This window comes from Pseudonaja textilis, chromosome 2, assembly GCF_049901715.1.
Source record: "Pseudonaja textilis isolate UNSWEBS1 chromosome 2, rPseTex1.2, whole genome shotgun sequence".
NCBI lineage: Eukaryota > Metazoa > Chordata > Lepidosauria > Squamata > Elapidae > Pseudonaja > Pseudonaja textilis.
In genome coordinates this window covers 189,605,321-189,621,715 of record NC_141991.1, presented here as the reverse complement: position 1 = coordinate 189,621,715, position 16,395 = coordinate 189,605,321, and the positions used below count along the sequence as shown (strand labels likewise).

At 38.3% G+C, this 16,395-nt stretch overlaps 1 protein-coding gene across 6 annotated transcripts in view; it reads left to right on the top strand.

Annotated features, from left to right (window-relative positions):
- CD274 (CD274 molecule) overlaps nt 1-13,595 on the top strand; it is a 29,419-nt gene extending 15,824 nt beyond the window's left edge. For 3 of the 6 annotated variants that reach the window (XM_087926676.1, XM_087926678.1, XM_026703738.2), the window contains exons 2-6: nt 3,417-3,485; nt 6,714-7,070; nt 8,187-8,468; nt 11,610-11,742; nt 12,635-13,595. In XM_087926676.1, the coding sequence (XP_087782802.1) occupies nt 3,417-3,485; nt 6,714-7,070; nt 8,187-8,468; nt 11,610-11,710 (809 nt within the window). In that variant the 3' untranslated portion in view covers nt 11,711-11,742; nt 12,635-13,595. Of the gene's footprint in view, nt 1-3,416; nt 3,486-6,713; nt 7,071-8,186; nt 8,609-11,609; nt 11,743-12,634 lie in introns of those variants that run through there. The other 3 variants (XM_026703740.2, XM_087926677.1, XM_087926675.1) reach the window with 3 other exon arrangements.
- The last annotated feature ends 2,800 nt before the right edge of the window (nt 13,596-16,395 follow it).

Below are 16,395 nucleotides of genomic sequence, written 5' to 3'. Positions count from 1 at the left end.
AATTTGGCAGAATTCCCAGACGCTAAATTTTGGTTAATGTTTTAAAAACATCCTCAGAAGAATGTGACAAATATGGGCAAAAGAGCAGAGATTCTGAAATCATCCAGGGAATGGCATTTCATTTCCCTTTGGCCTTGCTGTTTGGCACAATTAAAAGAGAAAAATGTATTTAAATCTCTGTGTGGGGGGTCATATTTCAGTTAACTGGTTAGGACCATCTTCAAAAGCAAGTTTCTAGTTCAGGTATAAAAGTTAAGTGCAAAATAGTTCTCGGTATCCACAGGGGTTTGGGGGTAGATAAAACAGTCATGGGGGTTTGCAGGAGTGGGCAGGGGAAGGACACGACCCCAGTTGCTATAGTTACCGCTGGAATCCATGTACCAACCTATGTGCCAACAAGTCGGTAGAAGCTGAAAGAGCAATGGATAAACACATGACTTCACCTCCATGTGCTTTGAAAACTATCGCAGATTTGGGATCCCAGACAGCCCTAACATTGATCAAAACCAGAATGCAGGGATTCTCTGGAAAGGAAGACATTCCATGGAAAACATCTGATTTTGCTTTAGGAATACTCTGACAGATAAATAGAGTGGCTATTGTGTCAAACCCAGTTCCCTAATGACATTGAAACCCAGGGAAGTAGGTGAAATTACAGACAAAGGATGCTGGCCAGCTGCCTTATCACCTCCCTCGGCGTCCCTTGTCTTTTTCCAAGCCTCTTCTGGGAAGCTCTGTGTAGATGCTATTGTGAAGGTTCCTGCCTGTTTTCATCCTGCGTTTCACCTCCATTGGGCTTTGAATGTTCTTTTGTTCTCATGATAAAGGAAAAGGTCAAGTAGAATTCCCATTGATGTCTCAATCCTGTTCCATCATGCTCTTCCTTCTAATCATGACCGTGAGTCATTAGAAAGATAGATAGGATTAGATTAGATTAGATTAGATATAGATATAGGCTTAAAGCACATAGACATGATTTTTAATGCAAGGCTAGCTTGACCGTGTGGTCTGAATATCATGTGGTCCGAATCATCACGCAAACACTGGGTGTTCTCAGTTCTGCTTTCTGTCATCCCCGAGGGCAGGAAATAGGACAAGGGATTTGAAGTACGGGCAGGCAAGCTCTGTAGGAAGTGAGGCTGGAAAAAAAAAATCACAACAATAAGGTGGTAGAACTAATCCAAAGAGTTGGTGGACTTGCCTTCATGGGCTGCGATCATGCAATTGTGCAGGAGCTGACAGCTACCGACCTACAATAGTTTAATTCGGAGCAGTTAAGTTCAGTAACTTGATAACTAGCTCGTTAATGTTATGATTCTGCCTCGCACGGCCAATTTATAGAGCAATCCTGTTTCACAGGGAACAAGGGGGTCAGAGGCAGAAGAAACCGTGAACCTGTAGGATACAAGAGGGAGGGAAGGAGGGAGGGAGGCAGGCCATGTCAATTCCGCCCCCCCCAAGGTTTTAAAAATGTGTTTATTTTGCAAATTCTCTCTCACTGAAGCTACTGGTAGGCATTTGATTGGAATGAGCTACAGACTGGCGAAGATGAGCAGCTCGGTTGGGCGAAGTAAAAAGAAAAAAAATTAAAAATAGATTTTGTACATCCAACAGTTTTCCAGCACAACAGCCGTGGCAATTTGGTTTAATAATTAAGGCACTGGCCCAGAAAGCAGCTGGGTGACTTTGGGTCAGTCCCTCTCTCTCAACCCAGCCCACCTCACAGGGGGGTTGTGGGAAAACAGGAGGAGGAAGGAAAATTAGGCATATTTGCTGTCTTGAATTTTATATATATATAATAAAGGCTGGATGAACATCATACAAACAAACAAGTAATGATGATGAATAGAGAGAGATGATAAATGGATGGATGGATGGATGGATGGATGGATGGATAGATAGATAGATAGATAGATAGATAGATAGATAGATAGATAGATAGATAGATAGATAGATGGATGATGTGCTCAGCAAAGCCCGTGGTTTTTTTCTTCTTTATGCCTGGGCTAACTAGCAGAGATTGGAGTTTCTCTTATAGAATTGGATTTCACAATTCTTGAAGGTTGAGATCTGTCCTGTAACCTTTGGGGTGCCTTTGCGTAGGACATGGGATTTAATTTAAAAATACACTTCTATTCTTGGGGAAAATATGCCCTTTTGTCCTTATTAATTTTCCTTCTTATTTTACCAGTTGGTTATGTATATACTTATTGATACCTGTTTCCAAGAACCATGCACGAATAGAACTATTGTATTTGGATAGGTCCTTGGTCTGATCCAGTCTGCCTCTTTCTGTTTTGGGCATAAAGGTAGCCTCAGCTTACAACCATTCATATAACAGCAATTCAAAGTTACAGTGGTGCTGGAAAAAGTGACTTGTGACAGGTCCTTACATCAATAACATGATTGCAATTTGGGGGCTTGGCAACTGGCATGTATTTACAATGGTTTTGGTGTCCCAGGATCGTATGATCACTATCTACAACCTTCTCAAAGGACTTATAACAATTTTCTGACAAAAATCAATCGGGAAGCTATTTTGTGATTTGCTTGACAACCACAGCAACAGTGGTCATAAAATTGGGCACGAGTGACTTACCCACATTGCTTAATGGCAGAAGTCCCAGTCCCAGTTATGGTTGTAAGTTGAGGACTAGCCAAAGTAGGTTGGATGTCCAAACTAATGTGAAACACCCTCCCTGCACTAGAGAGTACAAGTTATTGTCTTTTAAATTAGATTTCTAGAAATGTTTATCCATGCATCTTCAAGACAGCTTCCAAAAGAAATATATAGAAGCATACCGTCAAATAGAAAACATGAAGTAAAACTACAAAGCATCATCTAGTACTAAAATAATGCACAAAAACAGCATACAAGAAATAAGTTAACAGGTTAAATGCAACTATTAATCCATCTGAACAGGAAATGCAAAGTTCTGTGGAATAATTTTAAACTTGAAGACCAGCCTAGCAAAGTTTCTGCTGAATTATAAAATTAGCTCTCTCAGTTCTTAACATTGCCTGCAGACCGAGACATGGGACAGGTAGTCATTACTGACATTAAGCAGTAAGGATACAAATGCTAGCTCATTTCTTCTGGTGAAACCGGACTTGGAGGCAACCAAATGTCTTGGGGTCTGCTTGACTACCCGGTACTTTCAAGGTCAGGAGACACATGGCAAATGAAGCTGAGTAGGGTCTCAATTGACAGGCATGGTTTTTTAAAGAACACAATAGGCTAAAGAGCCATTTCTCTGTGGCAAAGGAAAAATATATCTTCCTACTTCCATATCAATTGTGTTTTTTTAAAGTCCTCAGTGAATTGGCCTTTATCGACAGAAACACCGCAAAGCACCTTGGCTTGAGTCAGCCTGTTTGAAGCATTACAATATTAATGATGTTACTCTTTTTTAAAGATATTTCTGGAAAAATGGCCAAGTTCCTACCAGTTCTGCTGTTTGCATCCCAGCTTTCCTTGATAGCAGGTGAGAGTTTTCTATAGGATATACTGTCCAATAATATTCTCAGAATTGTCCATCAAATTTAGAACTTCAGATGTGTGCCAGAACTCTATGAGATGTTTGCTACTCCCTTAAAAATTCAGTTCAGGAGAACTGTTGCACTAAGGGGCTTTAAGTCCAAATGAATCAATGTTGTAGTGCAGAGGTCTCCAAACGTGGCAACTTTAAGACTTGTGGATTTCAACTCACAGAATCTGTGAGTTGAATTCTGTGAGTTGAAGTCCACAAGTCTTAAAGTTGCCAAGTTTGGGGACCTCTGTTGTAGTGCTTTGGGGTGGCCATGGTCCTTTGGGTACAGGCGCTTTTGTAGTTTAGTGGGAGATATTCAAAAGGACAAGTGTTGTGGCTTGTGTCTCTTTTCCATTCAACCAGCATAAAAGGTGTTCCAAGCATATCTGGAGTACCAGTAGAAGAGAATATTTATAGCTCAGGTTTGAACCGTGGCATCCTTGATGCTGTCTGGCTGGATTATTTTCTTGCAGAGGTTTCATTCATCCTACTAGGTCAGCAGCCTCCAACCTTTGGGGAACAGGGACCGGTTCCATAGAGAGAGGTTTTTCCGCAAACTAGAAGGAGAGTGGTTTTGTGTGCTGCCTGCATCCTGCAGATGGGGCTTTGCTTCTTTGCGCAGGCCAGTTTCTGCCATGTTGCAGACCCAGTGCGGGTCCATGGACTGTGGGGTTGGGGACCCCTGAACTAGATAACATCATCCATGCTAGAAGGAAGTGGGATTTGCTGTCTGTTTGTATATAAGTGGCTTGCCTCATCAGTGTTGGTGGGAGCAGACTTGGTAATCCCTTGACTATTGCTTTTGTTTACTGTTGGTGTGATTGTCTGAGTTGGTAGTTTCTTGATTGAGGTATTGTTGAATGAAACATATGCAAGAAAAGCTCAAAGAGGACCAAGGATCCCACGTATCTGGAGTAATCTCCAAAGGATTGGTTCCGGTTATGGATTCAAGGTTTCAAACTCAGGGTAAGCAGCCAGGAACCAGAAACATTCTGGGAAAGAAGCCAAATCTAAGCAGATTTTGGGGAATCTGCAGGAAGCACCACCAACCTGATGCTTTGGTCAGCAGTGTGCCTGAAGGTGTCTATCTTGCCCCAGGCAATATTTATCTTCCCAAAATACCTGGGATAAGTAGCTAAACACTACAAAAGCTTCCATACAAAGTTTCTTTATTGGATTATATCAGGCATCCTCAAGGTATAACTCACAGTTATGCTGAGATTCATCTAATGTCCAATGTTTGCATTGTCATCTTCATAGTGTGAAAAGATAGTTATCTTCATCCCATAATGATACAGCAAGGGAGGCCTCCAGCACAATGCTGGGGTCCAGGTAAGAATGACCAAAACTCCCCCAACCCAACTAGAGGTCAATTCAGTAACCAATCGGGATTACAGATGTGACCACATGACATGAATTACATCTCCCATGAGGCATTAACTACATTTCCCATGAGGCATTCCCTTAAGGGGACAGCTCCCATTCACAAACTAACTATGCTGTCTAACCTTAGACACTATATTCTGTCTAACCAGCATAGGGTCTCCTTCCTGTGTCTGACCTGGACTTTTCTTTTTGTAACTCACCACGCAGCCATGATAGCAGGTTTCTGAGCTGGGAAGACCATCCTTGTGACATTCCTGAGACCTTCACTATGCAGTCTGAATGCCAAAGGCTGCCCCACACCCCAATTCATGCTACTGAAGATTTCCATTTCTAAAATTATGGATTTTTTTTAGAATCTTCTTCTTGCTGTTCACAGACCCTTCAAATTAGCATAACATGTGTTTTAGTAATCATAACTAGAAGAAGAAACACGTTACCAATTGCACTATCAGTTTCCTGTAATATTTGCAGTTATATTTTTTTTGAAATTGCCCTGGAATATCTCACAGTCATTTATGGGTCGGGTGAAATGTGTTTTAAAAATAAAACAATGGCTAGAAATCAGGGACTCTTCACCATGGAATTGTTTCCAAGAGCTCATCCCGGGTAGCTGTCTGCACTGTCTTTGGCTGCTCCATTTAAAAGCAGCCGCCATGTTCAGTGCTGCTTTGCTTCTCATTCTCTTTTTTCTCATTTTTCAAATTTAAATGCTTAAATGGGACTACTTCCCATTCCTGCATCAGTTCAAGTCAAAAAGAAAAAAAAAGCATTCAATTAGAAATATTGTCCCATTTTCATATATTTTTTTCCCTAATAGTTCTGTTTAGTAGACATTTTCCCTAACATCTATATGCACCTTTCTTTGAGTTATGACTCTTTTTCATCCTATCAGTGAAAGTACAGCTAGCAGGGGGAAAAAAAACCTGGTTTGCATACCAGAAATGCAAATAATATTACTGAATAAGTATACATTAAAATGAAGACCAAAGGAAATGACTGCTTCCGTGATCATAGTTACTCATCTAGACAGCCTGTAACGATTAAGAGGACCCGGTCAATCCATTTCAACTTCTGACTCAGCTTCTACATTATGGGAGCAACAAGGACTGTGAGCACATAAATGTGCAATCATTTAGAAAAAAACACATCATGCTGATACAAGTAGCTCTCAACTTACAACAGTTCAGTTTAGTGACCATTCAAAGTTACAACAGCACTGGAAAAACGGTTTTTCTCACTTACGACTTTTGCAGCATCCACTTGATCATGTGATCCAAATTCAGAAGCTTGGCAACTGGCTCATATTTATGACCTGGGGTCCTGGGGTCACGTGATCCCCTTTTGTGACCTTCTGACAAGCAAAGTCAACGGGGAAGCCAGATTCACTTAACAACCAGTTTACTGACTTATCAACTTCAGTGATTCACTTTGTGGCAAGAAAGGTCGTAAAATGGGGCAAAACTCACTTAACAACAGAAATGTTGGGCTCCATTGCGGTCATAAGTCAAGGATTACCTGTATAAACCAAAGGCATTTAATTGATTAGAGATCAATTACATAAAGTATATATTTTGATTATATAAAGAATGTCAAAAGAGAGCAAATCAATTCTCTTCTAGCACTGATGATTGTTACTGATTATTCATTTATATTCTGGAAATGCACATATTTAGATATTCAGCATCTGCAGGCTCTTAGTTAATTGAGTTACAGCACACATATTATTCCTACATAAAAATGTAAATTGCCCGGTGGATACTCAAGTATGTTTGCTTATTTTATTATTATTTTTTCCAGCTTTATTTAGGGTGAGTGTTATTCAGCCTCATTACTCTGCAGAATATGGAAGCAATGTGACTATAGGATGTCACTTTCCAGCGGATAACTTCTTGAATCTGACACAGTTGAATATCTTCTGGCAGCAAAAACTGTCAGACGAAGCCAAGGAAGTTTACAAGCTCCAAAATGGACGCGAAGATCTGTCAGGGCAACACCGACATTTCCAAGGAAGAGCTACGTTATTATATGAGGAATTGAAAAAGGGCTATTCTATGCTACATATCACCCATCTAAGGATCACAGATGCTGGATGTTACCTTTGTGTTGTCAACTATCGTGAAGCTGATCACAAGTACATTGACTTGAAAATTGAAGGTTAGTAGCCATAGAATGTCACCGGCGGAAATCGGAATGATGTGCCATTATTTAACAATGAAATTTACCAGATTTGCTTTTATATGTTCAGCACTGAAGAATATCTCTAGGGGAAAAGATGTATTAGTCTATGGTGGCCAAAAATCTGAAGGAGTATGCCTTGATAAAAACTGTTAGCTTGGAAATTGCTACCCTGACTACATCTGATTTTTAAAGACTTGGTGTATTAATCCATTATGCTGATAGAATTGTGTAAAAGTACATTATGGGCAATCTTTGCTCCTTCTCTTCTGACTTCATACTACGGAGGCAAGATCTCAAGGGAGGGGCTATTTTACTTACAATAGCTGTCATTTATTTTAGAAGATCAGGTAGAGGGCCTACACAACCAGCCTTGGAAAGAAGCTACCCAAGGAAAGCAATCTGGTTATGCTCCAACAAAGTGACCCAGATAGCGATGGTTTGACCAGTGTCATCTCCAGTCTTCTCACATTCTTGCAATCACAGAGGGATAAGTGTCATTATTGCCATCATTTGTTTCATAACAAATAAGCAGATCAACCTCCTTCATATCTTCTCGATTATCCCTATGAATATCCACGGATAAAGTGAGATTCTATTTTCTGCCTCTTATTTTTGTGGCTTCACAGAAATTTCCCTGGAAGGGAAGTTCTGAAATTAGCTCTCCCCACCCCCAATTTTGAATATTCTGAATTACATTTTATACTGTAGCATTTTTTTCCCTTTATTTCAGAAAGGCGAAACATTAATGAATAGTTTACCTTTAACATGCAGATTTTTAAAAACGCAGCTGGGAGTTTGTATGTGGATTCATAACTATCAAAATATAGCAGGCAGCAAGAGAGATTTAAAACCTTTTTTCTTTTCTGTGGCCATGATAAAAATGGCTCCTTCTAAGTCTTTGTTATTGGGAGGAAAACTACTACTAATACCATTGTAGTTTTCTACCCAAACTTTTTTTTAAAGACTTGTACAGTGAATGAAAAAGCCTGTTTAACAAAAGCAACACAAAATATATTTCATTGTATAATGTCCTTGTCAATCACCTCTAAGGAAAATAAAAACTTCTTAAAAGCTTTATTTCTTTTTATGTAGCACCTTACAAGAAGATAAACATCCAGGAAAGAAAAGAAGACGAGGACTACATCTTAACTTGCCAGGCAGAAGGGTACCCCCTGGCTGACGTCCTTTGGCTTTATGAAAACATAATCAATGACACGATATTTGCAAACACAACACATAAGCTGACAGACACAGGACTTTTCAACATAACGAGTGTCTTGAGAATCAGACCAAGTGCTCCTGGAAATTACAGCTGCATATTCCAAACTAAGGAATTGAGGCAAACCTCAGCTCACAGAACAGTATTTCTAATAGGTAAAAAGAATAATGCATTGATTATGTGGGAGTTTAATCCTTGCAGAAATGGAAAAACTAGGATTCCAACCATAAAATTGGCAGAGAATAAAATGTGTTGTGTGAATAGATAGGGAGAACTGGCCTGCAATATTGAAGGTGCCCTAAGTCAAAGATTCCCAACGTTTGTGGTTTGGTGGCCCAGCTGGGGGGGGGGGCAGAGAGGGGAATTGGGCTGTGTGAGTGGTGGGACGTCATGAGCTTGCATGTGCATATATGGCCCTTATGCAGATCAACTTATGCAAGCGACAGGCCAATATATGTGCAAATGCCCACCAGTCTACCACTTACACAAATTGAGCTGCACGCATATAGCATGTGTTCTAACCAACCACTTGCATGGCTCCATTTCTAAATAGTCCATGGCTCGGTAGTGGGGTGCAGCCCAGGGATTAGGGACCCCTGCCTTAAGAAACATGCAGATAATCACTAAGGAGCCTGAATGTAGGATAGCTGAAAGAATAGGTCTAAGATGCAATGGGTTAAAATCTAGGAAGAATAATTGAATGTGACCAAGTCTGGAAAGAAACCACAGGCAGAGAAGATGGGTGGTATTTTTTTCTTCTGAAACAAGTATAGTGACAAATTATTCTAATCCAATCTACCTATTACTTTGTCACCTTGTCTCAGAGCCATAGGATTTGAGACATAATTGCAGCCTTAGGACTTTAGTGTAGAATTGATACACTTCAGATTCCAAACAACTTCAATTTGAAAAAAAAAACATGCATAATTTCAGTATTTGGGGGAACATATAGAATGTCTCAGAATCTGCTGAAATCAAATAGAGAACCAGTTAGTTTTTTGTGATTATACAGCAGTATCTTCCTATGAGCCTTAAAACAATTTCTCTCCTTACTCTTGTCTTTTCTTATCTTTCATCTTAACTATCATTACTAAATGATTATTAAAATCTTCCTTCATCTTAACAATCATTACTAAACTGTTACTAAAATCTTCTCTCAAGCCTGCAGGTAATTCAGAATTGCCACCCAAATAAATGTATGTGAGAAATTCTTTCTGCATATTTGCATGTCATTTTCAGGATGAATGTTTATGCAGGACTAAGAATGCCACGATGTATTCCAGTTAAGGACAGGTTATAAGCATTGTAGAGCATGCCAGTTTGATAGCAACAGGTAAGGTTAAAAACTGGGAGGCTGTGAGCTCTAGTCCTGCCTGAGGCACAAAAGAAGCTGGGTGACTCTTTTCCCCTGAGCTCTAGGAAGCAGGAAACGGAAAATGACTTCTGCAATCTTGCCAAGGAAACTACAAACAGTTGTCAGGAGTCAACACTAACTTGAGGGCACAAGAGAAACAGCATCTGAAATAGAATCCCTGCTCAACACTATCTGAATATACAACCAAAATACTGCAGTGGAATTTGGACTGGACAAATGCCACCCTTACCATCAACAGGAGGGAAATAGTACAAATTGAAGAAAAATCAAGAAATAGCATCAAGAGTCTGGATGAATACTATTATTACAAATACCTGTACATCTTTTAAGAAAACAACATCAAGCCCACTGAAGTCAAGAAGAAGGTTAGAAATAAATGGTACATTATGAAAATGAAGATCTCAAAGTCCAAACTCAGTGCAGCAAATATCAAGGCAATTAATAACTGGACAATTGCAATCATTAGATGCACAACTAGAAAAGTGGACTGGACTCCCCTCAAACTAAAAGAACTAAAAGCTCCCATAATTATATAACCTAAATACACAGGACAAAACTCTTTCCAGTTAGGGGGATAAAATAATTTTACAGGTGAACAGGAGAAAAGGGTACACATGATGACCTAGGATGGGTTTGTGTTCACCTCTCTTGAAAAGAAAAAGTATTCAACCTTGTTAGGCACAGCATGTAGTATTTTAGCATTTGTGAAAATTAGAGACCTAAAGGATTGTGCTATATGTCAAATTGGTGGCCTGCAGACCAGATGCAACACTAGCAGGTCACTCCCACCCCAGCTCCACGAAGGCAAGAATGGTGTGATACATCACCCAACATCAACATGATGCGGCAAGTTTGACACCCGTGTGCTATATCAAAGAAACCTTTGAAACATGGCCGGTCAATGTCTTTCACTTCAAGAGCTATACAAGTTATCGATGCCTCAGAAATTACAATGTGTTTGGTTCTGATTCTCCACTTTCCACTCTATACTTTTAATTCCTCTGGTTTAAAATGTCTCTTTCTCCATTTCCCCTGGTTTTCAGCATGTTGGAAATCATTTATTTTGCATTCCATAGTTGTCAAGCATACAACTTTGGTTGAAGCCATTTATTGGCTTAACTCTGCTTATTTGAGTTATGGGCATTATTACAAAAGTGAAATACTTTTTTAATATTGTCAACCCAATGAAGTCAAAGTAGTAGGATATTTTGCTGGCATGGAGGTACTTCTTCCAGGACAGCAATACAATAATTATCTAAGGGGCAATATCTGATGGAACTTGACTTGAATTGACCTGTTAAATTACTCTCATCCATAATTTTCAAACTGAATCTTAAATGCCAGTAATTCCATGTTCTAGATCAATGTTTTTCAAACTTGCTAACTTTAAAATGTATGAACTTCACCTCCCAGAATTCCACAGTGGCCAAACTCCCTGTTCCATCCATTTTAAATTATTTTAGTTTTAACCAAAAATATCAAGTAGAAAGCTAGCAAAGGAAATACCAGCCTGTAACTTCATTTTTGTTTTCCAAAGATGTCTCCGAGACTTAAAATAGGCCACATTAGATATTCTTAAAACTTGAAAATGGTGGATGGCTAGTGTGTAATAGGAAATGTGTCTACTAACATCCTCCCAAATTTAAAAAAAAATAGACAGGTAGTGGAGCGCGTTATGGGTAGCTGGGATTTTGTGTTAAGTGGGTGTTTTGAAATTAAGCTCTGCTCAATAGCCATGTTGTGAACAGGCAAGCCCTTATCATAACAATCATGTTGTAAAGGGTCACATTTCTGTGATAAACCCCATCCTGCCATGGTAAGGATTATGAAAACAGATGCATATACCCATTTTTTTTAGACCTAACAATAGAGAATCAGGTTTTGTACAAAATCCCAACATATTGTATGTTCTTGTTTACAGGTCAAAGAAATGCATCAGGCACTTGGAAAAATTCCAAGATCTTGTTTATCCCAACATTTGTGTATAGCGCTATAATTTTATTTACTATCACTAAAGTCTAAAAAAATAATAATAAATGTGCATACCTAGAAAGGTAAGTGTCTATTTGTTTTCCAATTAAATTGAAAATTTAACTCCATTTGGTATCTTAAGTATTTATTGCTTGGCAGTTCTATAACACTAATGTACTTATGGGGAAGCTTTAATCCATATTAACAGCACATTGCTGTGTGATCATGTGTGAGTTTAGCAGCTAAGCAAAAAAATCCTGGTTACTATTTGGATGGGAAACCAGCATTGTGGCTGGATTGTATAGTAGTAGAAGAACTGTAGTCAGGTGGCATAGCAATCCCACTTCCATACTATTGCCAGGAAAAGGGGTTTCCACAAAGTCACCAAAGATGACTTTGATTTTTAATATAATATTTTTTTATTTACTGGGTTACATTCATTTTCTAACCTGATACTTGATTTTTTAAATTATCTATCTATCTATCTATCTATCTATCTATCTATCTATCTATCTATCTATTATCTATCTATCTATCTATCTATCTATCTATCTATCTATCTCCATTTGTACTTCCCCCATTATTTCTGCTCTATAATTTTGGCTCCTTTAAGGATTGAAAATGTCTATGCAAATGTGTGATCAGGCATGTGAAAAGTGAAAGTAATTTTTCTCTTCATCTCATTAAGCCTATATTGAAACAGAATTTTGTTTTAATTTTAATTTTTTTCTCCTGTTGCTGAATGATCAAATCTGTATTGAAAATGAACTAAAGCGCTTTGGTTTGAGAAACCAATGTTGAGAAATTTGAGAAGCTGGGGTGCTCCCGATGATAATTTCTTAACTACAGCATGAAGTACAGTTTGTAGCATTGAACCCCATTGTTACAAGACTTAATGTTGATAGGCAAAGGTTGGCTAACCACAACTCATTATTTCTTGTGTCCATCTCTTTGTCTCTCTGCTGTTGGTTTTAGAAGAAGATCTGGAGCATCAAATCAAGGATAAAATTTGATGACTGATGCAGATGGAGAAGCCTGCACACATACAAGTTCTTCTTTGTTGTTTGATTTCCCCCATTGATCCTCCACTTAGAAACATCTTTAATGAAGTTGGACTGTAGAGGTAATTAATGCTGATCTCTCTGGATTTCTTAAGTTCATTGTTCATTCCAAATACTTGTGAAAAACGTGCATTCCAAATACTTGTGAAAAACGTGCATTCCAAATACTTGTGAAAAACGTGCATTCCAAATACTTGTGAAAAACGTGCAGGTTAGAGATACAGCCTCATAGAGAACAAGTTGATACACTAGAAAACATTCTTTTTCTTGATGCAACAAAAACTCCAGCCGTTATGGGATTGTGTTGTCATGATTTAAATAAGAAGGTAAGCTTATCCTCTAATATTGCAATGAATATTTTCTTATGTTGGCACCTTTATGGTTAGCTCTAGGTGCCTCTGGTCTGACTTCACATTTTTGCTATACAAATGTTATTTCTTAAAGCTAATTCTACCATTAATTATTGCACAGCAGGATCTCAATCAACAGCTGGTGATGTTTTAGGAAACAGTTGTATGCACCAGGGCTCCTTCCTTGTAAGACAGCCTGATAGTCTCAAGCATTATGGAGAATGTTGTCCTGTTACTGTTAAATTAAAATTTAGCTATTATTGTACAGTAGTTGGCTTCTGGATGGATAAGAAGAGTGGTGACTCCGTTTTATCCTGTCTGGTGTTCTTATGAAACATTGTAATTAACATTTTTAATATATTTATAAACTATGAGTATGAGTTACAAATCGGATAACTGTTGCTTCAAACCTTTCTGCAACTATAGTCTGTATGCCAATAACATTCCGGATCTTTTCAGTTATGATTCACAAATCTTTATTGTGGAGATGTTGTAATACTATAAATGCTACAAATATACAATCAATTGGAATAATGTCATAATTTCCAAATGGTAATAACCCTTGTTTTTAGTTTTTGTTTAGATTCTATTAAAGAATTATTATTGATAATTATTTCTAGGAAAAGTATCCTATTCAGTAGATTCGAATATTTAATAATGCATAGTTCAGATTAATGGGGATATTAATAGATAGTTGAAAAGCGCTATGAATCTCTGAGGAAGATTAAAAGTAGCAAAAATGAATATTGCCTCAAGACTGATAATACATTATCCAGGATGGGTTTTGTTGATTCTACTGGACAGTTTAGACAAATTGACTATTGATTTAGTTCCCATTGAATGGTAAATAGGATCTCCATTTCAAACATATGAAAATAGAAACTCCAACTTTCCTGACTGCAAATTATATAATTCAGTGTATTTATTAGCTTCTATAATGCATTCAGATGAAAATGATACTGAATATGTATGGCTCATGGGCCATGTGGAAAGTCAAGCTTTGGAACTGTTGAAATCCTGTTTATATGTGGTTCCAGCTATGGAGGTAGTCCTCAACATACAAATGTAATGGAGCTGCCCATTATGATTATATATTGTGACTGTCATAAAACAATTTGGTCCTGGGACCAGTCCAATTTTACGGCTTGTTTTCATGGTCATTAAATGAATGTTGTTAGGTGGTTTTTTTTTGCTATGAGCACAGTCTTGCTGAAAACCAGAAGTGCCAGTTTTTCAGCAAAAATGTCATAAAATGTGATCATATGACTGTGGGTGTCTTCCATCTCATTTGGCACATTCAACAAAAGAAACTCCCAGCTCTCTAGATTAACCAAGAGTGTAGCTTTGTTGAAAAATCCATCTAGGTATGGTAGAAGCAAAATCGATTCTGGGATTTTCCCGTAAAAACCCATGTAGGTACCTCCCCTGTTCTCCTCCAGGCCAGAGCCACCCACAGTTCATAATTCATCAGCTGAGTTCAGTTCTTTGGCTTTGGGAAAAGCTGTCTGCTTCAGTCAAAACATTCTTCATCACTTGCCCTTGTTAGATAATGTCCATCCGGCAACAGACAGTTCACTTGCATTCCATAGCCTGACTCCACCCTTAGAAATTTACCACTTTCCTTCCATCACTGGAATGGAGGGGAGGTGGGATTTGTTATTATGTGCTTATGGAAAGACACTTATATGCTAGATACAAAAAAAGTGGTTTAGAAAAATTGTCATATCTCAGCCTTTGAAATAATTATTTTATCACCAAAAAAAACAGTGGATCATGTGAATCTGTGTGGTCAAAGGTTGCTCAAAACTCGAGTATTTTTTATAGACATAATTATTATACTTTATAGCACTATAGAATAATTCAAATTTTGTTTTTTTTAATGTTTGTTTTTTATATTTTTTGTTGGAATTTCTTTTTAGGTAAAAAGGTAAGAGTTATAAGAAAAGCAATGAAACATTTTTTTTTAAAAAAAACAACAACTTCCTGCTGGCTCTCAGCCTCAATCTTTCTCTCTGTATTTTGTGTGCTTCAGTGAAAGTAAAACTAATTGTAAAACCCTGGGACTTTCTAAAAATGTCACGCATCCCTTGCATGACTTGGACCTTGTGTTTGCAGATCAGATGACCACTCTGTTGAGATTGCAGACTTATGTACTTGTTTCATAAAATTTAATTCTGTTTAGAGGGAGATAGCCACGAACTACTTCACGTTATAAAGGAAATCAGAAGGTAGCTGTAACCTTGCTTTCTTCTTGGCAACTGCAGATGTGACAAGTATATAGGAATATTCCTGTAGAGTTCATCCACAAAGTAGGTTTGAGTAGGGGAAATGCCTCCCCTCTCATGTGGAATTTAATAGGTATACAGATGTATTGTACTCTTCTAATCTAGTAATGGGCCAACTGCCCCTCTTGACGGTTGACAAGACAGTTTTAAGATTGAGGCATTAAACACTGTTTTTAACTGAGTTTTTGATTCAAAAGACAAGCACCATTAATAATGAATAAATCCAGTTTCTCATGTGGCTCATCGAAAAAATGAATTGCCCAATCATGCTGCGGAGTGCAGTCAGAAAAGCCAATACACCAGCCACAAGGGCATTTTATATCCATTGTATATTTAAAAAAAAATATTTTTGACTTTTTAAAATCATACCCTGCAGATGCTTCTGGTGGCAACTCTAGGTAAACCTCTTCAGATGATACCAAGCAGCGTGAAAGCTCAGCTTAAAAAAAAAAAAGTTATCCCCAGCAGCCAGGATCTAAGGTCATTTAAGTAATAAGCAAAATGTGTGGGTGGCCTAAAAGGGACGAGGCAGCCAGCATTTTAAACAAAGATATATCAGGCATTTTTTATTCTTCTCAAGATTAACCCAGGTGCCAAGGTTTATACTAACTAAAGCATGGGGGTCCTTGGTGGTCTCTGAGCTTGGTTGCTTTCTTGTAGACATTTCATTTTTAAACTAGGTAATATCATTAAGGCTAGAAGGGAGTATGGTTTGCTCTTTATTTATCTATCCCTGGGGCGTCAAACTCACGTCGTCACGGCAGCGTCACATGAGGTACTGGGACTTTTCCCCCCTTTGATAAATTGGGCGTGGCCAGCACGTGACAAATCCAGCCTGTGGGCCAGGAGTTTGATAGTCCTGATCTACCCCATTCCCTTTTAGCACTGTTGAGGTCACCTAGTTTGGGTAGTGTAACTTCTGCAAGAAAATCACCAAGCTCAGAGAGTGCCAAGGACCCCTCATTTCAACCATGAGCTACAGTAAAAATATTGTCTTCTATCAGCACCAGCTGAAGTTTCTCGTAAAGATACAAAAGCAA